This window comes from Schistocerca nitens, chromosome 8 (assembly GCF_023898315.1).
Source record: "Schistocerca nitens isolate TAMUIC-IGC-003100 chromosome 8, iqSchNite1.1, whole genome shotgun sequence".
In the NCBI taxonomy this organism is placed as follows: Eukaryota; Metazoa; Arthropoda; class Insecta; order Orthoptera; family Acrididae; genus Schistocerca; species Schistocerca nitens.
Window position 1 is genome coordinate 286,482,721 of NC_064621.1, and position 26,339 is coordinate 286,509,059.

The 26,339-nt window shown below is 39.1% G+C and overlaps 2 protein-coding genes across 6 annotated transcripts in view; one reads left to right on the forward strand and one right to left on the reverse strand.

Annotated features, from left to right (window-relative positions):
- Nucleotides 1-1,240: 1,240 nt before the first annotated feature.
- LOC126198785 (uncharacterized) lies at nt 1,241-24,905 on the forward strand. Of its 5 annotated transcripts, none has more exons than XM_049935352.1 (3): nt 1,241-1,307; nt 1,645-1,751; nt 22,769-24,905. In XM_049935352.1, exon 3 carries the CDS (start codon nt 22,786-22,788, stop codon nt 23,509-23,511), a length of 726 nt encoding a protein of 241 aa, XP_049791309.1. In that variant the 5' UTR covers nt 1,241-1,307; nt 1,645-1,751; nt 22,769-22,785; the 3' UTR covers nt 23,512-24,905. The 5 variants fall into 5 exon arrangements, with proteins under 5 accessions (XP_049791309.1, XP_049791310.1, XP_049791312.1 ...); XM_049935353.1 differs by lacking the exon at nt 1,241-1,307 and adding an exon at nt 1,431-1,565; XM_049935355.1 differs by lacking the exon at nt 1,241-1,307 and adding an exon at nt 1,441-1,459.
- Nucleotides 18,133-26,339, reverse strand: part of LOC126198784 (vascular endothelial growth factor A-like) — a 101,546-nt gene continuing 93,339 nt past the window's right edge. The window contains exons 3-7 of the mRNA XM_049935350.1: nt 22,697-22,723; nt 22,282-22,466; nt 21,739-21,849; nt 19,401-19,585; nt 18,133-18,593 (exon numbers count right to left, since the gene is read on the reverse strand). Of these exons, the coding sequence (XP_049791307.1) occupies nt 18,527-18,593; nt 19,401-19,585; nt 21,739-21,849; nt 22,282-22,466; nt 22,697-22,723 (575 nt within the window). The 3' untranslated portion in view covers nt 18,133-18,526. The remainder of the gene's footprint in view (nt 18,594-19,400; nt 19,586-21,738; nt 21,850-22,281; nt 22,467-22,696; nt 22,724-26,339) is intronic.

A 26,339-nucleotide genomic window follows, 5' to 3' on the forward strand; every position in this document is an offset into this window, starting at 1 on the left:
CAATAAAAAAGAGAAGAACCTCCTTAAGTTTTTGGCCACAACGCACACCTGCTCTCCATAAGGGTTGTATAGAATTTTATATGGAAGGGGTCATAAATAGCACCTGAAAATCGGATAGTACCGAAAGAGAGACGCTACCTGAAAGTGGAGAGGGATTGCGTCATAAGGAGGCTCAACAGTTTTGGTAATTACGTACTTTTCATGAACAACAGTCACAGTATTCTTGTAGTTTCCCACTATTAACCTAAAATTTAACGTTTTGATGTCAAATTGCGCTATTTGTTTATTCTCTTTGCCACAAATTGTAGTGCACAGATTCAATTTTTTACCATTTCTCATCTTTGTATTGCAGATCATTTCCCAATTAGATTGCATGGTGTCCAGTTGCCAGGTGCGTCTCAGAAATCAACAAGCAATAATTCGTTGTATCATTGTTATTTCAAGGCGTCCTACGCAGCCATGTGTATTGTGTTGATATAACTTACAGTACGTTATTCTGGTAGGTTTCATTGCCCCCCACGGGGGGGAAAATCTATACGAATATTAATTTTTTATAATATGCTCTTGTTCAAATACAAATCGTTTTACTTCGACCTATGAAGAGAAATATTGTCACCAGTATTTTCGTGGTATAACGCTCGTTCACATCGATTTTTATCTACGGCCTTCCGCATCGCTGAATATAAAGTTATATCGTCGGCATATAATGCTTCGCTCAAGGCAAGGCCATAGGGGAAATGATTCAATATATTATACACAGTGCAGGAGCCTATAAGGTATATAACAACTTCTATTTTAAGAATAACTAAACATCTTTTACCAAAATAGTAATCCGCCCAACATCTCTTTCCCTTAAATTTGAGTGATCTGGTTTGAGATTGAGGCGTTGGTATTGCTCGTAAGAACTTATAAATGTCTCTTTATGTTAAGTTCACACATTCACCTCTACAGAATCGGCCATAACACTGGACTATTTTCAAATTTATTTAATAACTTCTCAGAATGAAAATGCTTAGTGTGTAATTGAGTAGCTGGTTCGTTCGAAGTGTTGCGGGGGTTGTCATCCCAAGCATGTAACGCACTATAACGTGTTTTATTTCGAAAAGTGCAAAGTTTCATCTCATTATAGTGATCTAGTTCCTCATGAAACTGATTTCTTCCACATTGTATTCGGTTAACTATATCGACTACTACAGTGTACGCAAAAAAAAAGAAGAATCTCTGTAGCGCGGTAAATAAATCTCTGGTTGGCGGTAAACTAAGTTATTGTGGGCGGGAAAAAGTTCATGTTGTGAAGATAAAGTTGTGTGCGTTTTGCAATGATTAATGCATTGTTTTAGTTGATTGTACACTCTAGTTGTGAGACTTCTAACCTAGTGTTATAATCTGTTTAAATACGGACATGCATGTATACGGACAAATGTTAATTTTGCGGAAAGAGTTATGACAGACTACACGTGTCAGTCTCGTTCAGGTCAAATTGTGTAAGACCTTGTAACATGAGTAAACACGTTCGAGGTGTTTTCATATTAAACGTACAAACTAGGAGCAGTGGAACAACTAATGTACATGGTCGTAAGAAATAGTATTAAAGAATTGGTTGTGTTAAGCAGATTGCTGCATGTTGCACTATCTTTATTGCAGGCGGTCACCAGAAGACACCAGTGCCATCAAACACTGTAGACTCCGATGATCCTTAGTAACGAGAAGCTGAGCAGTGTGATGTATTAGGAGTATTTTCGAATCTAGAGGTAATTTAATTGCTCATGTATTGTAGTTTTGTGTTACTATCCAAACACATGTAAGATAGTTGTACAGAACAGTAAAAGTGAGAGAGTCAGGTTTACTTTTTGGAACCATCAGTTCCAAAGAAAGTTATGACGTCTGTTAGTTTCGTAGACACGACAATATTTGCAACATTCTGACATTGTTGCACGTATTTTAATGGTAAGGGAAGTGAGAATAACGTCGACAACATTTTGGGAGGAAGGAAAATAGCCCGACTTAAGTCGTTAGAAATAATTTTCTTATTCTACATTGTCTGATGTACAAGGTGTTAGTTTTATTTACAAACTGGTGTGGTGGAATGTTTATGTAAGGCAGCGCACTGTGTTTTTGTGAATATATAGAAAAAAAACACGCAGCTCTTGAATCTACAAAATATCTCCTCCCCCCCCTCCCCAATACATGTCTTGACAACCTTATTTTGGATATGTAGCTACAGGCGTTACTGTCAGCATAAACTGATTTTGCATATTATGTTATCAACTAATTTTTCAAACATTTTTTTCTGTCATGTGTGAATGTATGTCACTATCTCATATTTTATTTCTTCTTTTTATATACCATTCCTCTTTCACTGTTATGTTTTTATATTATTGTCTGTTCTTGAATATCGAAATTCTGTGCCGTTTTTCATCCTGTTGGCAAGATTCACTATACAACTTTCGTTAGTAATGATGCTATTAATTTTCTGTGTACTTTACTTGAATAAGATTAGGCCCCAAACATGGTAGCTACAGATATTTGTTTACAGTATAGCTCCTATAGCAACAGTCATTCTGAGTAGTAGTTACTCCTGTTATTTTGACAAATTAGTTGCTCTGCTATCTCTGTGACTACTAGTGTTGGGTGTAAATACCACCGTCGGATGCGAATGACAATTGCTGTGTTAATGTAACTTCCATGATTTATTTGCTTTGTGTAATTTGTGTATCTACGATATATACTATCTGTTCTCAGCAGTATGTAACAAGTTAGGAATGAAAATGTGCAGGGAAGTCTTAACATTGTTACGATCTTGCGAATTATATGAGTATACTTACTATGGTTCAAGTAGCAGTTGGCTGCAGCAACAGACACTGCTTGTTTACTAGTGAGCCAGTGACTACATTGCCTCCTTGCAAGCCTTACTGTTAATAGCTTTGTTATTCTCAATCATGTCTAAAGAACTCTTATATTTTATATGATAATGGTTATTTTGGATGGGTCAGTGGAAGCGCCCGATCCCACCTGTTGGCTTTGACCCGTGACGTAATCCTATTGTGATGTGTGACATCACGACGGCATGGCGTTTAGTTTGTGAGTGTGGCGGGTCTATAGGTATTGTTTTGATGCGGTCGGTGGTGCTCTCTCTTGGGGTTTTTATGGGTTGCGTGTTACGTGTTGTATGGGGGTTTAGTTGCATGTTAGTCCTTGACGCGTTCGGTATTTGTGTTGACTATGCGTTTGCAGGAATAGTTTCCAAGTTACTGTAGTGTTGTTTGCCATTCGTCTTGTGTGATTTGTTTATGCATTTGTTAGGTGTGGATATGACTGACAAGTGTTTGTGTGCGTAGATCGGGGGACAGTGCTTTGTCCCTCATCAAGTTTCTCCAGCTTTTTGGGCTGTTGGCCAAAGGGGTGATGTGCTCTGTCTGTCCGGAGGAAATGTGATTGACGAAAGTTCCGGCATCTTGGACCAGGGACGGCTACATGTAGAGGTGCCGTAGGAATAACCTATGGCACTCTATAAGGCGAGCTTCCTGGTTCGAGAAGTCTTAAGTTGAGCATTCGAGAAATTGTGTTAATGACTTATCATTTTTGTTATCCTCCCACAGTTTGTGTGTGCATGGGATTGGTGTGAGTGAGAGGACTGTGCTTGAATGGTTTTCATTTTGTCGTGAAGTGTGTTTGGAGTATATTAAGTACAGGGGTAAGTTGGGTGGGCCTGGGTTGGTGGTGGAGGTTGACGAGTCACAGTTTGGGAGGAAGTTGTATGGGTGTGGGGGGTCTGTTGTATCGGGGGGGGGGGGGGGGTCAGAATGTTATTTAGGGTTTTGGAGGGGCAGACAAAAAGGGAATTAGTGGGATTAATTGAGGATTTCATAGAAGAGGGGAGTACCATAATTGGAGACACATTTTCGTCTTATAGGGGTTTGTGTGAGCGGGGTACAATCATTTAGCAGTTAATCATAATGTTGAGTTTAAAAATTGTGAGACCTGGGCCTGTATGAATACAATATGAATACAATAGAGGGGTTTTTGGAGGCTGTTAAGTCAGTTGTTGGGAGGGGGAAGAGGCACTCTTCTAACCTTCAGTCTCATTTAGATGAGTTCTGTTGGCAGAAGAGCGTCTCTGATGGCTATTGTATTTTTAGGGTTTTTTTAAGGGCAGTTAGTAGTATTTATAGGCCGAAGGTGTCGGGGGGGGGGGGGGGGGGGAGTGGCTGTGGCTCGGAGGGGGGGGTTAGTTGTTGGCAAGGTATTTTGGAGGTAGGTGGGTGGGGGTGTGGTGGTTGTTTTGTGATTTTGTTGTGGTGGATCTCTTTTGTTGCAGTTGTTGTTGAGTTGTAGTGTGTGATTGAGATTTTTTTGGTTTTTGTTTATGGGTCTTTGATTTTCGGGGGGTGGGTTGTGGGTGGGCTGAGAATTTTTTTTTCCCCTGTTGACATATATAGGTCAAGGGAAGTGTTAGATTTCAATGTGTGGTTGTAGCTATGGGTAGTGTCGTGAACTGCTGTTGAGCTTTATAGGTCGAAAAGTGTGTTTGATTCCAATGTGTGGTCGTAGGTATTGGTGCTTTGGTATTGTGAGCTGCTATTGACATATATAGGTCAAGGGAAATGTTTGACTCCAATTTGGATTTTCTAGGGTGTTTTTTTTTTTTTTTTAAGCAATAATTGTGGCGTTGGTGATCGTTTCGGAGTTTTATAATGTGGTATCAATAGTTGCTGTTGGGCTATATAGGTCAAGGCAAGTGACCGATTCCAGAGGATATGGTGTGTAGTGGTATTTGGGAAGGTTGTGGGGTCATTTTATTTTGTCGTTTTGTGTCTTTTGGTACAGTGGCATGTGTTTATATTCAGTTTGTCCCCACCCAAACACCCCCGTTAGTGTCATTATATTTTTGGAGGAAGATGTGTGTGATTGTTTTTTGATCTATTTTCGTGTTTGTTGTCATGTTTACGTAATGACGTCATAAGTGCAATATGGGAGTTGTTGTGAATGGTGGTTTCCGCCATATTGGTGACGTCATGGGTCAAAGTAGACGGGTGGAATCGGCCGCTTGCAGTGGACACTTGCAGTGCCTCGATTATTGAATATTCTATTGAGATAGTGTAAATTGATGTGGGGCCAGTTTTTTTTTTTTAAACAGTTGCGTGAGAGAAATTCTATTTCTTTACCAGTTTCAGGCACCTAGTGCCCTTCTTCAGAAAATCAGAATCAACACATTATTATCAAGTGTCATATGGACGACAGTACATGTACAGATATGGTATTACTTTTTACACTAATCTTCTGAAGGACACTAGGTGCATGAAATTGTCAAAGAAATAAAATTTATTTGTTGCAAGTGATTGCAAATTTTTGACAAATATTTTTACAATTCTTGAAGGAAGGTAGGTAAAGTGCTGCTTTTTGATGGTAATTTTGTGTTTACTGCTTTTGTGTGTATGACTTGAATGTAAGACTAATGATTTATTCACCCATCACATTGACATACATCCTATCAAGGAGAACCTTCAGGCATGTGGAAAGAATCGGTACACATTAACAAAATAGAAGTAAATCACAATAAATATAAGCTCTTGCTGTGCGTTGCTTCTTGATATTTATTCTTATTGCAGGTCAATGTAATCACTTACAATTAAAGAAAGTTGTTTCTTTGAAAAAGCCTCTGCCATCTCAAGTTGCCAAATGTCCTATTGGTAGCTAAAATTTACTTGATGACAGGTATTTTTCAGAGGAAATAATTACTTACATCTGTAAAAACACAGCCTAGTTTGCAGTACGTTACTATTAATTTATTTCTTGGAACCACGAAATCATTTTAGTACAGTTGTTACGTGTGATAAATAAACAGTATTTGATAAATCAGGATTAAGTTCCTACTTATGAGTTCCAGAAGTTCAGAGACCACACCAAGCAAGAACAGTTTCAACTTTACCTTAAATATTTAATTTCTACATGAATTTGAAGTCAGAAGACATACAGTAAAAAGGATGATTCAAAAAAAGTTTACTAAATGGCATTGCACATCAGGCATACAACAAGGATCTGTAATCACATACAAACTGGGTATTGCAAACGCCATGGGATGTCGCTACAGTTAGGAGAGGGTGTTGGTAAGCAAGCGCATGGAGACCGTCACCATTCATGGCTTGGAAACGTTGGAAGTAACATGGCTAACTACACATGCTGCAAAATGGCGGAGAAGCATTCGATGTATGGCGCAACCCACTGCAGTGGATGAGAAGCCATGTGATTGTATCATGCAAAATTGTCGATAGAAATATTTCATGCCATTCATTATTTGGCACCCTGCATTACCAATTGTGCAAAACTGGCTCTTCCAGGTGCACAACCCAGATTCTGGTCACCAGTGAACAACACACAGTTATGCGGAAGAAAGCATTCTTGAAAGGGTGCTGCATGTGCCATCAACAAGTACATGAGGTGTATCCCATGCCACTTATGTCCCCCCAACCCTTTGTCAGGCGCATTGTACACAACAAAGGATTTCATTTCCAGTGCATCCAGGCATTACAACTGGAAGACTAAAAGTGCTGTAGGGTATGTGTGGTGGTTTCTGCAGGAATGTCTGCCAGACAGAAGTTTCACAGTGAGTATACTTCTCAATAATGAGGCTGCATTCTCACTCAAGGGTGTGATGACCAATCACAACCTGCTACAGGGGTGGATGTTAATTCATGTGCTACATGTTCTCATTTCTCAAAATGCTAATTTACCCTTAATTTATTGGGCTGGCATCTTCGGAGACTGTGTAATTGGGTTGTACATTCTCCTTAACTGACTCTATGGTCCCACATATCTTGTATTCCTGTGATAGGTTCTGTCGAACATACTGAATGATGTTCCCATGCCTATTTTTCACTGCATTCGATTTCAGCACCACAACCCCCTCCCCCCATGCATTGCAGCAGCAAATGTGGGCACATCTGCAGGCAACCTATCCTGGCCACTTGCTTGATTACAGTGGATCAGTCACATGGCCACCTTGATGGTTCTTCCTGTGTGTGTGTGTGGGGGGGGGGGGGGGATGGGATATATCTGAAGGGCCTGATGTATGAAACACTTGTTAAATCACCAGAGGACCTAGTGGGCAGGAGTGTTGCAGCAGTGGTATGTCTTCGAGATGCACCAGGTATCTTTCAGAGGGTGTGCTGTCCCGTGGAGCGTCAATTTCAGGTGTGTTTCGATGAATTTAGACAAAACTTCAAGCATTGCCTGTAGTGGACATCCATTTGTAACATGTAACTAAATAACTGCAATGCCATTTAGTAGTGCCAGATGGCCTCTGCAACCTCCCATTTTCTATGTGCTTACTGATTCTTGTTATATGCCTGATGTGCCATGTCAGTTTGCAAACATTTTTTTGGTTCACTCTGTATAACAGCTCCTGTATGGTGTCTTCTTTTCCATGAGTTTGTATGTACGTATACATAGGTTAAGTTGCCTCATTTCATATGCATGTAGTTCATAGTTACGTTCAAACATATGATCTTTTTTTAAGATGCCCTTTTTTAAAAATAAGTATTTCATATATGATACAAACAAGACAGGCAGTATTTGTAGACTTTGGGTATACAGGAATCCCTTCATTATCCTTTCTTTATCACTCTGATGGTAGCTTTTTCCTGACTCGCTTCAGTTACACTTGTGCTTATGGTGAGTGACTGGAGTAAATATTGTCTTTGAATTTATTAGATTTTAAGAAATCAGTATTCAAGTCACCACATATAATTAAATTTTCCTTTTGAGTGTTTATTTCTTCCAGAAGTTCCTCTGTTTGATTATACAACATGGTCTTCTCTCCATCTGGTGACCTGTACAAGCAAATAATAATTTTATTTTGCTTTCGTAATTAAGCTGTAATGTGTTCTATATCATTTTCATTGGATTTAAAATTTTCTTTAACATATACACAGACACCCCATGACTTGATGATTTTCAACAAAACTTGCTTGCAAGTTCGAACAGTGAGGTATGTCAGCCTTAGCATACCTTGTTTAAGCAAGTGTATGGTAATGTATAGGATAAATGTCATTCGTATAATTTTTAACATTATTTCTTCTTTACGTAGTTTGTTGGGCAGCAATGGAGCTTTCTAAAAGTGGGTACAGAGAGTATACCATGACTTGCGTGACCACGTCTCTTTTTGCACCAATTTGTGTACTGAACAAACAAAATAATCCGTGTGGGAATAACAGTATTGCTGACTAGTGAGAGTGATGAAGCACATGCTCTGACACTGTGTGAGTGAGCAGTTTGGTCTGTTTTTGTAGCCTTTAGTCATGTAGCTATATGACTTGGGTTGTCCTCAGGAAAGAGGTTTTTCTGCATATGTACGACGTGCTTGATTAAGCGATGCTATCAAATACTGGATTTTCATACCCTGATTCCTCCCGCCTTCCCTGCTTTATGGACTCCTTGGTGTTTGATTTTTGGCTGGTTGGTTCACTGGATGTGGGATTCTGCTTTGCTACTGAGAGATGTTTCTAATTTCAATTTATTGCTGTGTTACAGTGATGTGTGTTTGAATAACTGTGTTCAAGAATATGTAACTCCACCGTGGACTGTAAACAAATAAGCAGTCAACATGAAAATTATTCTTTCCATGTACTGTGGTAATGAGGATCACAATTCAGCTGAAATGTTTCTCTGCGATTAGCAACAAAACCCATTAAGTAGTAAATGTGTTGGGACAAGAATTCGAAAATCATTAAAAATGTTTCTGCGAGATGGGTCTCCCTACTCACACAGTATACTTACTGCTTGCTTCTGTTGAATACACATTTCATTTCTTTTAGGTGCACTGCCCCAGAAGCTAATTCCACAAAGCAACATGGAATGAAAATATACAAAATAAGGAGAAACTGGTACATTTAGGTTAGGACAATGAGAAATGCCTCTAAGGGCAAAACATGGTGAACTGAGTTCTGTGCTTAGATAATGTGTTGACTTCATTTTAACTTACTGTCTCAGTTAATCTCTCTGTCTGGTGCTGGGAAATCTTTTTTTGCTTGTTTGAAGTTACGTAATATGTACCTTTGTGAGATGAAGAATTAAACTGTCAGCTGTGAATCAGTTGCTGCCTCGTCCAGCTAGTGAGGTGTCTCTCGAAGTTAATATAGAACCCTTGATTATTATGCTTATGTCATCAACAGACAGTCACAATTTTGAACTGTCATTTGAAGTAATTGGAATATAATTTAAGTAAGTTAAGAAAAATATGACAGTTTGGGCTTGTTCCCCCATTCTGGGGTTAGTCATTGTTGTGACTCAATCTAGGACACACTGCTTTGTGTTGTAAGGTGAGACTCTGAACACACAAGTGGGTTCTCTACAATGCTATTAACATTTCATTTTGCCATCAGTGCAATGAAAGGCTGTGGAAAGATTGCAAAATATAAATCAGTTGGATAACTTATTTTATCTGGAAACTTTTTGTGTATTAAAAAAAACTTTTTATTTGCTTTATTTTCTTCCCCAAACTAGTTTCACCGACAATATCACCATCAGCATTTTTTCCCTGAAACGTGCAAAAATAGTGTCATTACAAACATTATAAAACACTATTAAGGTATGTCCTGTGTGGTTCCAAATATTGTATTCTCTGAATAGTTTCATAATATCTTACTTTGTCACTCTGAGGCTTTTAGGTTTGTTGTTGTTATTTTCCAGCATTTGTTTTGTTTTGGTTGTTGTTTGTTCAGAATACATTATGTCATCTGCAGCTGTATGGGTGGTTGTTATTATCAAACACGAAAAAGTGAACTTTTTTACGTCAGTGTTACACTAATGGGAATTGCAGTAGTGTTAAGGATACAGTTTTGGTGTGCAGTAGGTTGTTACATAATTTATCATGTACTCATATTTGTTGGTCGGCTTGCAGTTGCTTTTAAATATAGAAAACGCATAGTAAAGATACAAAGAAACCGACTGATGACAGCAATATTGTCACTGAAACTAGTTTGAGAAATAAAATGAAATAAATAAAAACAAAAGTGTTTAGTGTCAAAATGGACCCAAATTGCATGTAGTTCGGATAATTTAGCTTTGATAACACTTCATTCATTGGGTATTTCATTGCTTTCTTTGTTGAGAACTCTGTATGAAAGCTATGCCGAGAGGCAGTTGACAAGTTCTGTTCAGTTAAATGATTCAGTATTCCTTCATAGGCCGCTTTCTCAACCATTTTTGAAAACAGGAGTGAATAGGTCTGCAATAAGGGGTTCTTTGCTTATCTTTAGTTATGTAAATGAATGTTACTTCACGTTATTTATATCTATCAAGAATATGCAGTGAGTCATTGATTGGTTACAAATTTGGCTAAAGGGTAATACTTTTCATGTTGGCACAATTTTAATGTTCTGTTGAGACACCATCATAAGTAAAGTTGACTTTTTACCAACCAGGTGAATGTATTAATCCCCTTAGGAGTTGCATTGAAAAAACTGATGTCTATTCGTGTGTACTATATTCCTAGGTTTTTCTAGAACTTGGACTATCTTCTCAGAGGTAATCTAACCTGCTGACTTTCACAGTTTATTCATAAAATTTATGGAAATGGCAGCATTGTACAGGTGGACAGTGTCATTTTATAACTTCAAAGTCAAAAATTTGATATGTTAACATTGGATGACCATCCCACTTCTGTACAATCGATTGTTTGTGTTGATCGAAAGAAGTCTATGGTAGTCGATAACTCATTCTTTGATGTGATTGTGTTATCATTGGGATTGAATTTAAAACTGGTGTAACAGTTCTTCCATAAGAATCAAACACGTTGACGGCCTCTGCTGCACAAATTCTTTGTTCTGCTCCATTCCCTTGTTGTGGTTTAACAGATATTCTTCGACCAACCGCGCGCGCGTGCGTGTGTGTGTGTGTTTCCTATTTGATGGCAAGCTACATGTGCCAGGAATCTGACATTGTTGTCGCTATTTGTTTCTTACTTTTACAGCATGAGAGGTCTCTCAGATATTTCCTCCAGAAGGCTTAGTCCCACAGAAATATCAGTCCTTTCCAAAGGAATCACCTTTTGCCCCACTCCCAAATTCAGCCATGCAGGACTACTTAAAGACCTTCTCTCCTTCTCCCGGTCCCTACAGTGGAAACACTTTTTCGCCACCAACCTGACCAATCAGACTCAACCAAAGATCAATATTGAACCTTGCCTAACTCAGTTCACTCCTCCATCCAAGAGTGATCCATCCAGTTAACTTTCCCAGAGTTTCTTAACCTTTAACCTTGGCTCACCGTCATTCCCCAAATCCCTCAGCATGCAAACTAGCCTTAACAACCGGAGAAAGAACCGCAGTCAATCATCTAAAAACTGACCCCGACCTTATAATCCTACCTGCAGGCAAAGTCTCTACCACCTTTGTTGTGAACCACAAGGATAACGTGGCAGAAGGACTCCAGCTGTCCGATACTTCCACCTACAAACCATGCCGCAGTGATCCCATTCCAGTAATACGGCAGGATCTCCAATCACTACTCAAATCCTTGGGCCCATCCCAGAACCTCTTCCCAGAGTATGTCTCTCTACTTACCCCTACCACTCCCTGCACTCCCACCTACATGCTTCCTACAGTCTATAAATCCAACCACCCAGGAAGCCCCATTGTGGCCGGTTACTGTGCCCGCACTGAGAGAATCTCCGGTCTCGTAGACCAATAACTTCAACCTATTACCCGGAACCTATCCTCCTATATAAAAGATACCAACCATTTCTTTGACCGACTCTCCACAGTTCCTGTCCCTGTACACTAACATACCTAATGCCCATGGCCTTATTGCTATCGAACACTACCTTTCTAGGCACCCTATGGATTCCAAACCAACAACCTTCTTCCTAGTCTCCATGACCAACTGTATCCTCACCCACAATTACTTCTCCTTTGAAGGCATTACCTACAACGAATTCGCGATATGGCTTTGAGCACTCGCATGGCACCATCCTATGCTAACCTATTCATGGGCCGTGCTTTCTGAATGAATCATAAGTTGACTTTAGAATGCATGCATAGTGTATGTGATGTCCTGTCAGGAGAATCCTCGTTGCATATAGAAAAATAACTTTCTGCAGACAAGAGGGTGGGGCAATATGAGCTGAGGGAGTAAAGCCGAACAGATGAATGCCAATCGTTGTCCGATTATGTGGTTGATTGGATTTGCGAATGATCAGCATTGTTATAATTACTAGCGAAATCCATAGATTCAGACTACCAGAATGGAAATAAACAACTGACAGGAATAACAGGTGAGAAAGATTACGTATTATCTTCTCGGTGAATCCAAGAAAATGAAATTTTGACAAATTTTTGACGATCGCTACACTAGTAAGGACCAGTTGTACAGTCCCCAGCTAGCAGATGCGTAATTTCTATTCTGGAAGTAACGTGGAAAACGTGTTATTCGAACACGTAATAATGCCTAACCGGAAAATAATCGCGGGATAACTACACCTGTGATTCCGACAGGGTTAGTGAAGTTAATCGGCGAACAAATTTTGACAATGGCAGCAATAGCTACAGAATTGGTGATGACAAGATTGTTAGAACGGGGAAGGAGAAGCAACAGGGACATCACACAAATTACGGAAGAATAAGAGGATTCCAAATTTATATAAAAATTTCGTAATACTACTTTTCGATGTCATGCTTGAGAAGCTGGTGCGTATAAAGCTTTTTGTTTGTAGTAGGCATAATAGGCATTTGATATTGGTACTTCGTGGATTATACACTCCTGGAAATTGAAATAAGAACACCGTGAATTCATTGTCCCAGGAAGGGGAAACTTTATTGACACATTCCTGGGGTCAGATACATCACATGATCACACTGACAGAACCACAGGCACATAGACACAGGCAACAGAGCATGCACAATGTCGGCACTAGTACAGTGTATATCCACCTTTCGCAGCAATGCAGGCTGCTATTCTCCCATGGAGACGATCGTAGCGATGCTGGATGTAGTCCTGTGGAACGGCTTGCCATGCCGTTTCCACCTGGCGCCTCAGTTGGACCAGCGTTCGTGCTGGACGTGCAGACCGGGTGAGACGACGCTTCATCCAGTCCCAAACATGCTCAATGGGGGACAGATCCGGAGATCTTGCTGGCCAGGGTAGTTTTGACTTACACCTTCTAGACCACGTTGGGTGGCACGGGATGTATGCGGACGTGCATTGTCCTGTTGGAACAGCAAGTTCCCTTGCCGGTCTAGGAATGGTAGAACGATGGGTTCGATGACGGTTTGGATGTACCGTGCACTATTCAGTGTCCCCTCGACGATCACCAGTGGTGTACGGCCAGTGTAGGAGATCGCTCCCCACACCATGATGCCGGGTGTTGGCCCTGTGTGCCTCGGTCGTATGCAGTCCTGATTGTGGCGCTCACCTGCACGGCGCCAAACACGCATACGACCATCATTGGCACCAAGGCAGAAGCGACTCTCATCGCTGAAGACGACACGTCTCCATTCGTCCCTCCATTCACGCCTGTCGCGACACAACTGGAGGCGGGCTGCACGATGTTGGGGCGTGAGCGGAAGACGGCCTAACGGTGTGCGGGACCGTAGCCCAGCTTCATGGAGACGGTTGCGAATGGTCCTCGCCGATACCCCAGGAGCAACAGTGTCCCTAATTTGCTGGGAAGTGGCGGTGCGGTCCCCTACGGCACTGCGTAGGATCCTACGGTCTTGGCGTGCATCCGTGCGTCGCTGCGGTCCGGTCCCAGGTCGACGGGCACGTGCACCTTCCGCCGACCACTGGCGACAACACCGATGTACTGTGGAGACCTCACGCTCCACGTGTTGAGCAATTCGGCGGTACGTCCACCCGGCCTCCCGCATGCCCACTATACGCCCTCGCTCAAAGTCCGTCAACTGCACATACGGTTCACGTCCACGCTGTTGCGGCATGCTACCAGTGTTAAAGACTGCGATGGAGCTCCGTATGCCACGGCAAACTGGCTGACACTGACGGCGGCGGTGCACAAATGCTGCGCAGCTAGCGCTATTCGTCGGCCAACACCGCAGTTCCTGGTGTGTCCGCTGTGCCGTGCGTGTGATCATTGCTTGTACAGCCCTCTCGCAGTGTCTGGAGCAAGTATGGTGGGTGTGACACACCGGTGTCAATGTGTTCTTTTTTCCATTTTCAGGAGTGTATTCTGTCGTGTTATAAAAATGGCCATTTGTGCCAAAACAGTCTCGTTTATTTGGTGTGTTACAAAATTGCTGCCATATTAGAAAGTCCTATTTTGTTTTATCTAGCAGACAGTGACAAAATAGACGTAATCAGATCAAGAAACCACACCACTCTTGGGTACTATTTGTATTAACAGCTTTTGCAGTATTAGATAGCGACATTTCGATTTTTCGTTTGGCGAACTTTGATGAGGTAATAGATTCTTTTGCAGATAGGAAAGCACATCATGTAAAGCTGTAGCAAGATCAGAGAGAAAAAATGCTAGGAGCTAAGGTTTCAAGGAATGTGTAATTTCTTGCTTATCTCTTGTCAGTATTGGTTTTGTATATCCTATATTTAATTTTGTCACACAAAACATCAAGTTAGTAACTAATAGGCAATAAGGAGTTCAGATTTTCTGAAGAGTTCTTGTTCTCTCCATTACAAATAATCCCATCCGCTATTAATTGAGAGATTTTTTTAAAGAGGGGCAGGCTGTCAAACCGGCCGACTTAAAGCAGGAGAGGTACCACAGGACATTTCATTTTCCACTCGCGCGAATATAGTTTGGATGTGTGGTAGAGAAATTGCTTTATGAAGAGGCGTGGCACTGCACTTTGGAGTACTTAAGACCAAATAATATGTCTTACATTTCCTCGAATACATATGTTTTATGTTTCAGACTTTTTAGAAAGATGTGCGCTACAAGATGAACATATTTTGAAAATTCGATTTGTTTTTTAGTATTGACAGTTCAAAAATGTCGTAGATCCGGGGCTGATGTGCAGAGCAGTCAAGAGTTCTAGTGGGTAGTCTCCACATGACCTGTGTTTACGTTTAGTGATTTTGCTGTTTCCCCTTCGTTAACTGTCACGTCAAGTGAATTAAAACACGTTCACATAATTACGGAAGGCTAAAATATGTCATTAGTTTCAGATTTTATTTTGTTTCCACCTTTCTGACAGTCAAGCGTTAATTGCCTTGCGGAACAATGAAGTTATTTTTGTCTGTTTGCTAAAGAAATTTGACTTTTGTTAATCTTTTCCGCAGAGGCAGTCAATGTATTTGAAACGAAATGTTTAATTCCACAGTACTGGTTAGTGTCAACTGTTCGCTGCCTTTCAAATGCAAGTTTTCATTTTCTAGCATGTATGGCATTATGTCATAATAAAGAACCAAACATGATATAATACAGTACTGGTGCTCCAAGAAAATTTACATCCTGAAAACCACACTGAAAAGCTTAATATCAGGTCGAGGTCTACTTCATTGGGAATCCGGACATACGAATGTGCACTTTCAGTATGCACTTTTATTGTGCACATTTTAATATTGTTCATAAAATGCTCTTGCCGTATACTCTGATGTCTTGTTCCTTTTACGACAATGTATGATCTTTCGATGTTTTACACGTACTTACATACTGGCTTCCTACGTCATGATAGCTACCAAAGTGCAGTGTTGCCTGTTATCTGTGCTTTGTGGCAACTGCTGAAACGAACCTATTTGTAGCAGGTTGCGGGAAATAGTGCGAATAGTGGTTTGGAAAGCTTTACTTTCAAAGTAAATATCCTTTTACGTAAGTTGAACTGTGTGCAAGAATGTACCATGAATTTATTAAATCACAGAGCATTTGACTCTCATTTAAAAATCAACTCTTTAATGACGCACCATTTTGAAGAATTTCGAACCCTGAAGATCAGACATTATGCCATTATTAAAAATTTTGCTGGCACATGTGTGTGATATATCTTAAACTGTAACACGCGTAAAAAAAGATCAACAGTATATGCGAAAGCTTAGCTTCTCTTGCAGCTTGAGAACAATATTGTGTGTTAAAACTTTTTTCCTTGTAGCAACACTATGTATATTAATTTAATCTATTAACTTTCGTGCAACAGTGATGTTTCTGTTGGCTGACTACTTCACATGTCCTATGCTCTGAACATCCGCTGTCATCGGCTGGCGAGATCAAGTGACATGAGCTACAAAAGCGCAGCGAAATCTCGATTTCAATTATTCGGAAAGTAACATGCGGTGTTTGGTGGAATTCCAGGGTATACTTTCGTAATACGAAAATACGCAGCGTACATGTTGCTGCACATCAAAGATGTTTCCAAAACATATCTTTTTCCCTAAGTTTAGATTTCTAAAGTGCCGGGAAATTGTACGCCCGTGTATAAAACCATAACCATTCAAAGGATTGCTAAGGGAAAATATACTGTCACCCGAGAGAAAGTGTATTTTTAACCGGGAAATCCGGAAATTTTTTTCCTTGTCCACGTATACACCCTGATATGGTATTGAGGGAGCTGTTTTACAAACTCTCTAATCCTACGTAAACAACAGATGACTATCAGTGCAAGGAGCAGAATCAGATGACATGAAGCTAAAACATGGTGTGCAACAGTGATCTGTAATAGGACCCATGTTCTTAATTTTCATTAATGGCATAGGCAGTTTACATATGACAACTTTGGTTTCCAAAGGGGAGAATGACTTCAAGCTGTTCAACAAGCAGAAGTCTTGTTCAGTGAGGCCAAGGCCTGGTCCATCATGAACAATATGAAAATTAATGAGGATAAAACAGAGGATACACACTGTGTGTGACAGCAGCTTCTGGGCTTTTTCATTGGTACAATGTTAACTGGGCAACAGCACACCAAACTTGTATGTTCCAAACCAGCACGGACTAAGGGCTGTTATGTGGGGCTATTCTGCAGGCTGCAAGAATGTGTTTTTTTTTATTACAAAAAAGGCCATGCAGATCATTACCTCAAGCAAATATACTGACCATTACAAACCAATTTTTTGCCAGTTGTGGAGTTGTAACTTTCCAGCCAATATTTTCAACTGCACTGTTCACACAGAGACAAATGAGACATACAGAAAGAAGTGCAATTCATTAGTACAGCAATTGCTATAAAGACTGTATAGACAGACCAAGATGTCAATTAACTGACACATAACAGCTTCCCAATGGTGGCCCTAAAATTATTTAATGCACTCCCTAAAGATAGTCACTACCAGTCGAACAATTTAGGACCAAAATTTTGTGTATACTGAAGGAGCAACCTTTGTACAACAGGGAAGAATACTTCTCTGGCGACAAACGCATTTTTCTTATGCCCTCCTCTCACTCCTTGCATTGAGAGAGAACTGTCCTTTCACTGTAGCATTAGCACCCAGAAATTTGTTGACGCCCTCCCCAGTTGAGACCCAGAAATTATTTCTTTTCTGCTTCTTTGGCATTGGGCCATTGACTTCTGTTTACAATGTACGTTGCTGCCTACGCAAGAAACCGAACATGTCACAGGGCATTTGCTTACACTACACAAACTAGCCACAACAAAACTGAAACAAATTGCCATATCCTTTGCCAATTCATATTCAGTTACAGATAAGCATCAGTTTCCACTTTCGGAGAAACTTACCTGTTCATCATTCCGTTGCAGTTAACATCTTTATTAAATGCAGTGATATGCAAAAAGGAACATTGCTATTAAAAAATATTTGCACAAGAAAAAATTAAGAACACTAGTAAAGTTTCCTCTTGCAGTCTGTAATATTGACAGCCTGTCCTCTAGTGTTTGGCAGGAGAACTGCTTTGAGCACAGCTACCATTTGGTGAAAAAAAAAAAAAAAAGTTGCTACACGCTGTTAACTCAAACTTTGCTTGTAACAGCTTGCCCAGGTTTCCATTGTTTTTTCCCATTCAATCCCAGTAATTTGGAGTTCTTAAAAATAGGTGTTGTTCTGCATTGACAAGAAGCTAACATGCTTGCAGAAATGCAATTATCAACAAATAAGTTTTGATTTGTCACTGCAGGTTCTAGGGAGAACATGCAAAGTTACAGTGGAATGAATGTTATGTTTAGTAGTTCTGTATAGGATTAAGGTGTATCATAACTTTATTCTACAGTGATCACCTACATTGTTTTATTTCAACATTATTATAACCTCTAATTTAATACATTAACAAGTATTTACAAAATAAATACATATGAAATTGCATTACATATTTTTGTGAGTTAACTCACATTACACGCACTTAAGTTATGTACAGCTGAAATTTAACCTTGCAATGTATAGAGTAGCATTTGTTAATGTCACAGTTCAACATTTCTCTCCTCTGTAACTGTATTCTATGTTTCTCACAGTTCTTATTCATTAGAACAAGAAGGAATAATTTATACAGTCAGTCTAAGCTGCAAATGAGGATTTGTCTCTTTGGTCTGGTTTGTAAAATTTTATGATATTGTTAATTCATGCTTACTGCAACAGTTTCCCCTGGTCTTTTAATTACACTGGGATGTTTTCCTGTTGATTATCACCAAATGACACTTGAACCAGGGAACTCAACTCCAGGTGTTCGCCATCGGTTTGATGGTTGGCAGCTGCAAAAATTAAGAAAATTGGATTGAAAATTCAGTATAGTTGCTGCAGTACATTGATACAGGATTAACTTATCAGTTTCTCTGGAACACTGATATTTCTGACCAGTGTGTTTTTTATTAGCTGGCTTATCTTGAGATTGCTGGAATTATTGTTTTGTTTAGAGGATGCTGTTAACCCGTTTTCACTGTTTTGTGCTCTGACAGCTAAGGTAATTTTACAAAATACAGTAGATTGTTACCATAGAGGAAGCATTGAACAGCCCACACATGTAAAGGACACTTCAAAGTAGACTAAGCAGTTCAGTTCTAGGGCCCAACTCAATTGAGCCGAGAGATGACAGTTTATGAGGAAGTACTTTATCCAAGAGCTTGGTCTACTTTTAAATACTTTAAATTCACTTGTCTGCCACACACTACCTTTGTGGTAATTAACATTTCTACATGATGCTGAGGAATTTTCGTAAAAAGCTTTGGGACGGCAGAGTAAATACTTGACAGAACACATCGAGCTTCCCTTTCGTATCGTATCGTGTACATATCATTTCATTTCCCCTCTCTGGAATTGTGTATTGATTAATTATTGCCTTTGTAGAACATATGGTCATAGACAATCAGAATATAAAAACATTTTATACCCGTTAATCTTACTCCAGAAATGAAATGAAGGACATATTAAATTTTCTGAAGAGGAAGGTAGGGATTATGAAACAAACCTACCAAGATTAAAGTTTCTCTGCCCACCCTTATCACAGTTCCTGTGAAAACTGATCTAGGTGTAATTATTTTGATAAAGAAGTGGTGCTTTACCTGCAGGAGTCAGGATCAAAGAAGAATCCTGTGGTACATTCCCTAGTATTTCTACATTTGCACGAGCATTCATGCGGATCCCACAGTTTGATATTCTGCTGATTTGTACATTTTTCTTCCTCATCTGTATTTTGGCATGTACAGGCACATTCATTGGGTACATATTTCTGTAATTTGTTGCAGTCCTAGAAGCACAGGAAGATACAGTAAATAGTTTTTCACATCAACTTTAGTTAATAACAGGCAGGTCATTACAAACATGCAAGACATGTAAGTGGATGTAATATAGTCTGTCTGTAAACTAAAGAGCCAGCAGTTGTTTCTGTGTCTCTCTACCTTATTGCACTGAGGTGATGGAAGTCGAGGGATAGTGTACACACATTTACAGATGGCAGTAGTATCACATACATAAGGTCGAAAAGGGCAGTGCATTGGTTGAGCTATCATTTGTACTTAAGTGATTCATGTGAAAAGATGTTCAGACGTGAATCTGGGTGCATTAGGGGAATTACTAGAATGTGGAGTAGTAATTGGAACTAGACACATGGGACATTTTATTTTGGAAATCGTTAAGAGTATTCAGAGAGCTACATTGTCTAGAGTGTGCTGAGAATACGAAATCTCAGGCATTACCTCTCACCATGGCATTCACTTAGCAACAGAGAACAGTGTTTGCGTAGAGTTGTCAGTGCTAAAAGACAAGCAACACAGTGTAAAATAGTAACAGAAATCAATGTGGGACATATCCAGTATGACAGTGCAGTTTAATTCAGTGTTAATGGGCTATGGCAGCAGATGACCAATGTGAGTGCCTTTGCTGACAGCACGACATAGCTTGCAGCACCTCTCCTGGGCTCATGACCGTATCAATTGGATGCTGGAAAACAGTCACCTAGTTGGATAAGTCCCAGTTTCAGTTAATAAGAGCTGGTGGCACATACTCAAAAAAGCCATGGACCAAGCTTGTTAACAAGGCAATGTGCAAGCTAGCTGTGTTTACATGAAATGGACTGGTCTTCTGGTCCAACTGACCTAATCATTGACTGGAAATGGTTATGTTTGGCTAGTTGGAGACCATTTGCAGCCATTCAATGGAATTTTTGTGGTTGACAGTGTGCTATGTCAATTGGAAGAACAGTCTGGACAGTTTGCGTGAATGAATCTCGAAGATTTATGGTACATAATGTAGAGGCCAGTTTGTGCACAAAATTCTGCACCAGCAATACTTTCACAGTTATAGGGGCAGCATGGCTAAATATATCTGCAAGAGTCTTGTTCAGTCCATGCCACATGGAATTGCTGTGTGTTGCCTAGCAAAGAGGTGTGACATATTAGGAGGTATCCCATGACTTTTGTCCCCTCAGTGTATATCAGAAGTAACAGGCAGAGTCACAAAAGTTTTAGTATGATGCACATGCAAACATGCTTAGGTAATGATTATTTTCTACTAAATGCATTAACACTATACAGCATTATTAATTACATCAGACGGAACAGAATTTACTTAAATTACCACACATTGCTGTGCTGTCCTGCCGAAACTTATGCTTAGGCATCCTGTATGGCATTAGTTTTATTCGCCAGGAAAGATTGTGACTTCCACCAGCACCTGCTCTTCAGTTCACAAACAAAATATAATGAAGGTTGAATGTGGAATTTATTTTATATAAAATTGTCCATACCTAACCCTACGGTTGAAGTAACCACATCCATCCATCCATCCATCCAGTACATCTCAACACATAGTGGGATGTCATATGTAAAAACTTGTGCCTGCATGCATGGTGCTGCTGCTGCTGCTGCTTCCCTCCTCCCCCCCCCCCCCCCCCCCCCCCCACACACACACACAGTACATATTTGATCTTGCTTCAGCAGCTGTAGTAGTTTTTACGTATTCTTGCTTCATGTCTGTTGGTATTTCACAGGGTTTAAGAATTCTGTCACTTAATAGAAGCGGTGATCATTAATGGGAGAGATGAGGTGGAGGAAATAGTTTCCAGCCATTTTCCTTCTGTGACAGTAAAAAAGATTATGATAGAAGTTTCCTTCTGTGACAGTAAAAAAGATTATGATAGAAGTGGGAGAGTAGCTTTAAATACTTTTGTTTCTAGGTATGTAATTTTAAGCGTAACTCGAGCAGATCTTAGAGTTGTCCTACCAGTAGAAGGATAATACTCCCCATCACTACAGCTCTCCCTCTCTCCATAATTGTCTACCATCATTTCTTTTTATCTCATGCTGCAGCTCTATTTATACCAAGACAGATTAGAATCCTTTAAAGTCACTTATTTTACAGATTTTAAACAACAAAATGAACTAGATTTTATTTTATTCATACCTCCTCTTTAATTATACAGCTGCACTTGCATTTAAGGTGCCGTTCCACAGAAACAACTTCTTTACGTTGCTGCTGTAGAAGGTCTCCACCTCTGTATTCTGTAATGTAGACCTGCAATGATAGGATATTTATATAGATTTTTTTTGTCACTAATTACATGTTTGCTGTAAAAACACACACTTTGTGGGGCAACAGTTGTGCATCAGAATCAAGCGTATAACAGTTTATTTCAGAAATCATCTAAAAATTACGGTATTCTGTCTGCTGCAGTGGAGTTCAAACGATACTGTCTTTCAGGATTGGTGTTTACTTACTTGCTGACTTCAGGTATGACCTTTCTTGTTTTGCATAAGCTAGGCAGCAAGTAAGGCACAGTCCAAGTGACCATTTGCTGTAGATTGCATCCCATCTATTTTTATAAATGTATTTATTCCACATGTGTTGTACTACTACTACTACTACTACTACTACTACTACTACTGTTGTGTACAGATAAGTTAGAATCTAAAGAAGCCTTGACTTTCTCAATTTTTTTTTTTTTACCTGAAAATTTACTATTTCGCTGTCTGTTGGTTGACAGCTGAGTAAGCTGTGTCCACAACACCCTCCACATCTTTCGATCCGTGTGCATGATGGGTAAGCCACCTCAAGTGGATTGTCATTCGGATATAGTCGCACTGTCTGGAGCTCGGGTTTGCAGACTGCTAGTTTAGCATGCTGAATTGCCTCTGTAAAAGGAAAATCAGTTTCTTAGCCTGAATTAAATAAAAAACATGACTGTATGATCTCTAATACTATAGTGATAAAACACTATTAATCACTTACTATATTCTGACTACCCACATTTGTGTGATTTTTGTTAAGCAGTCAATATTAATACTTGTATAGATAACTGTTGCTTCACTGTGTATTACTGATACATAATTCTAGTCAAATTTGAAAAATGAAAATAACTTACTTCGTTCATCAGTTTCACCAAATCGACCTGAAACCAAAGAAACAGAATTATTTACATGACTGTTTGTTACAGATTTCGTCAAAAAAAAAATGGAACTAATTAAGAAGTTTCCTGATCGAGACAAGTTGACAGCAGAACAGTGTGCAAATATTTATTGTGATCTTGTCGATCATCACCGTGAGCATCTGGTGCGCCATCTATCAGATGATGTGGTACTGGACTGGTTTGGAAGAACCATTGCAGGAAAGGAAATGCTGCTGAATTTCTTTCAACAAGAGACTCATATGGAACACAAACTGGTATCAGTTGAACCAGCAGGTTATGTTAAAATTCAGAGAAGGCCAGCAATTCGAAAGCTGAGAAAACAATGTGTACCTGATCTTAAAGAAACAATGTTCACAGATGAATGCTCTAAAGTAGAAGATAAGTTTCCAGAAAGTGAGCCTAAGCTTCCGTTTTACCATACAGGTAAGAAATTCCCCAGGATACCTGTACAGGTATGCAAAGAAACATACAGATCTGCTTTGCCTCTTAGTAGGTATGAAAGAGGACAAGGAGATGAAGAGAACTATTTTCTTGAAGCTAGTGGTACAATAGAATTTGCTATTACAAAACAGTCACCTACATCACCAAAAAATCTTAAGTTAATTGCTGACTCATCCAAGTGGGAGCGGAACTTTAAATTGCATCTTTCTTGCATACTCCCAAAAAACGAAGGTCTTGATCCTGTCAGAAACTTGGAAATTTTTCAAATAATTTATAGCAGTACAAGCCGTTGCAGGAAGAATCTCTTTCAGGCATTTAGCCAAGCATAAAAATGCATGGGACAGAAAGATTTCAGTACTGTGATAACTTTGTAAAATAGACTCCATAATTTGCTGATTGTCCCTTATGTAGCTGTTTGAACCATGATGCTGTGTATTATTTGTTCTGTTTTCAATGTGGGAAATACTGAGAGAATCCTTTTTAGTTATCGGAGAAAGAAAGATACTCCGTATTGGTACTGATATGTTCTAGACTAATTTCACACCCTTTTGTATTTATGTACAGTTGAAGGAATTAGCTCATTTCATAGATGCAGTTTAATGGCTCTTTCATATGCGTGGTTACCATTTACTTGGTATGAGAATTTAATTGCTACAGTACATGTAGTAGTAAATGAAACTTCAAAAATGTGGTGCTACTGTAAGGAAAAAAATGTTGCTGATCAGAGATTGAAGATGTTTCAGTTTTTAATTCACATAATGGACTTTTGACAGTTTGTTCAGTGGAAAAGCAAGAATTAATTCAAAAGGTGGAATGAGCTAGTGTTTTTTCAGTTCATCTCTTGCAATCATGTGTCACTTCTGTTTTCCGTGATTACATGATAGACATTTGACATTACTTCTGTGATTATGTATTATATATATATATATTTTTTACTCTGTTAGCAGAATATATATTCTTTTTTATGTGAGCAGTGGTATTGCATTAGTAGTTGTCAGACATGTAAGTACTGAAGGTTTAAAGTACAAATAATTTTTAGATAATTTATACATATGTATTATTTCTTTTTAAGTGACAGAAGCATTGTAGTTTGGCTTATGAAATCACATGTCTTATTTTTTGACATAACGGCAGTATAAGTACTTGTAAGTTAATTTCTTTTCCTGAAAATTTAAGCCATGTTATTTTCTGTTCTTTTATATGTAAGCCATTTAAAAATTTTATGCAAATGGAATCTCATGTTAATTAAAAGCAATATTTACAAAACAAGAAGTTCAATCCACCCAGTGCCTGTATTATGTAAGTGGATGCTCAGGGGGGAAAAAAAGGTTTATCACCGAATGCTTGAGATATAACACCTGACTGTCTCTTTAATATTCTCAAGTAATTGAGAGGGGTATAAGGCAAGGACAACTAATTAAATGTGATATCACTGATGATAAGAAAAACCTACTTGAAGGTTACACAGGAGTAACTATTCAAGTCCAGTTTACAAGATTCTGAGAAAGATAAGAATGACTTCACTAGAAAAAGTTGACCAGAATATGGCCAAATCTTTCTTTAGCCTTCAACAAGACATGAAACACACTGAAGTTCTTGTTCTGTCTTTAGCAAGAATTGCAGAATACACTGATCTCATACATTGCTGGATATGACTTTAGTAGGTTAATGCCATAGCATAAAATAAACTTCATCTTGACCTTTCTTTGAAATGGTTTGATTATAGGTATCCTCTGTAGCAAGGCAATGTATATTAAATGAGTAAAATAACAGCTGCTATTGATATTAAACCTTATTCGTTGAGATACTGGGGAATTTTCTGATAATTGGTCATAATTGCATCTGTGTTTTTAATTTCTCTACACTTCAGCCTGTTTTATTTCCTAAAACAAGATTTATATGCCACAGGACAATGGGGAATTTTTTTTGGAACTTTAGGTGTTTTCATTCTTCAGTTTTCAATTAATGTTTTGTAATTTTGACCGGTATGAACAGATATTTTAACAAAAAAATTTTATTCTAGCTGGCTGCTACAGAATAGTACTGCAGAAATAAAACATAAATGAGAGAATAAAGTCTCAAAGAAAATGTGCAATTTACAACAACAGTGCGCACGCAAGTGTCTGCCAACAGCAAGATGACACTTTCAGGATCACTCCGCTTAGAAATATTTCACATGCAAAAGACCACCAATGCCTTATTTAAAATTTTACTGGCACATTTGTGTTACATATATCTTAAAGGGTAGCACAGACTAAAAGATATTCCAATGTTTTACATGAAAGCTTGCCTTCTTTTGTAGCAATACTGTGTGTATATTACTTTAAACCATGAACATTCCTTATGTGTGTGTTCACACTTCATGCTGCTACTGGCTGACTTCATGTGTCCCATGCTCTGTGTGGTGAAATCACGTAACGTGAGCTATGACCGACTGACGAAAGTGCATTGCAATATTTATTTCAGTGCTTCGGAAGCTACTGTGCTGTATGTGGTAGAATTCTTATTTATACCTTTGTAATATGAAAATATGCACTGTACATGTTACCACTAAAAAAAACTTTTTTGCTGGGTATTGTTTCCTAAAGTGGCAGGAAGCTTTCCTGTTTTGAGGGAAAGTATATTGTCACTTAACATGGTAAGAATGTGCTGTCATCCAGGATAAAGTGTATTTTAAATGGGAAAAATCCGAGAATTTTTCCCTACCCCTTGTAAACACCCTACAAAATTTGTTAGCCTCTCTCTTGCACTGTTCATTTTAAACAGATAGGCATTTCCGCCTCCTAATCAGATAAATCCCAACGTGACTGCTAGCTATCTGTGAATCAACTTCAGCAACAGTGGCTTAGATTTTATTGCAAATGCTGCAGGTGTCAGTTCTTTAGTAGGTGAAAGCTATGTTACATTTTGTCATAGAAATTAAATACTATGTTCACAGGATTTGGATTGTCCAGGAATTTTAAGTACATCTGCTGTAACTTATTGGCATTAAGGTCTTCAGATAAAGAGAGTTGGCCTTTGAGTGATTTTACATGCTTCTGAGCTTTGGCTGTTTTTTCATCCAAAGGTTTGTGTGGTCTGTTATGTTTACCCCCTGGTCTCAAACGTGTGCTTTGCCTGTAGTGGCTGGATAATGTTTCAAAGTGATGAAGGGTTG

Coding starts and splice junctions, on each gene's coding strand:
- LOC126198785 (XM_049935352.1), top strand. CDS start 22,786: ATGGAACTAATTAAGAAGTTTCCTGATCGAGACAAGTTGACAGCAGAA.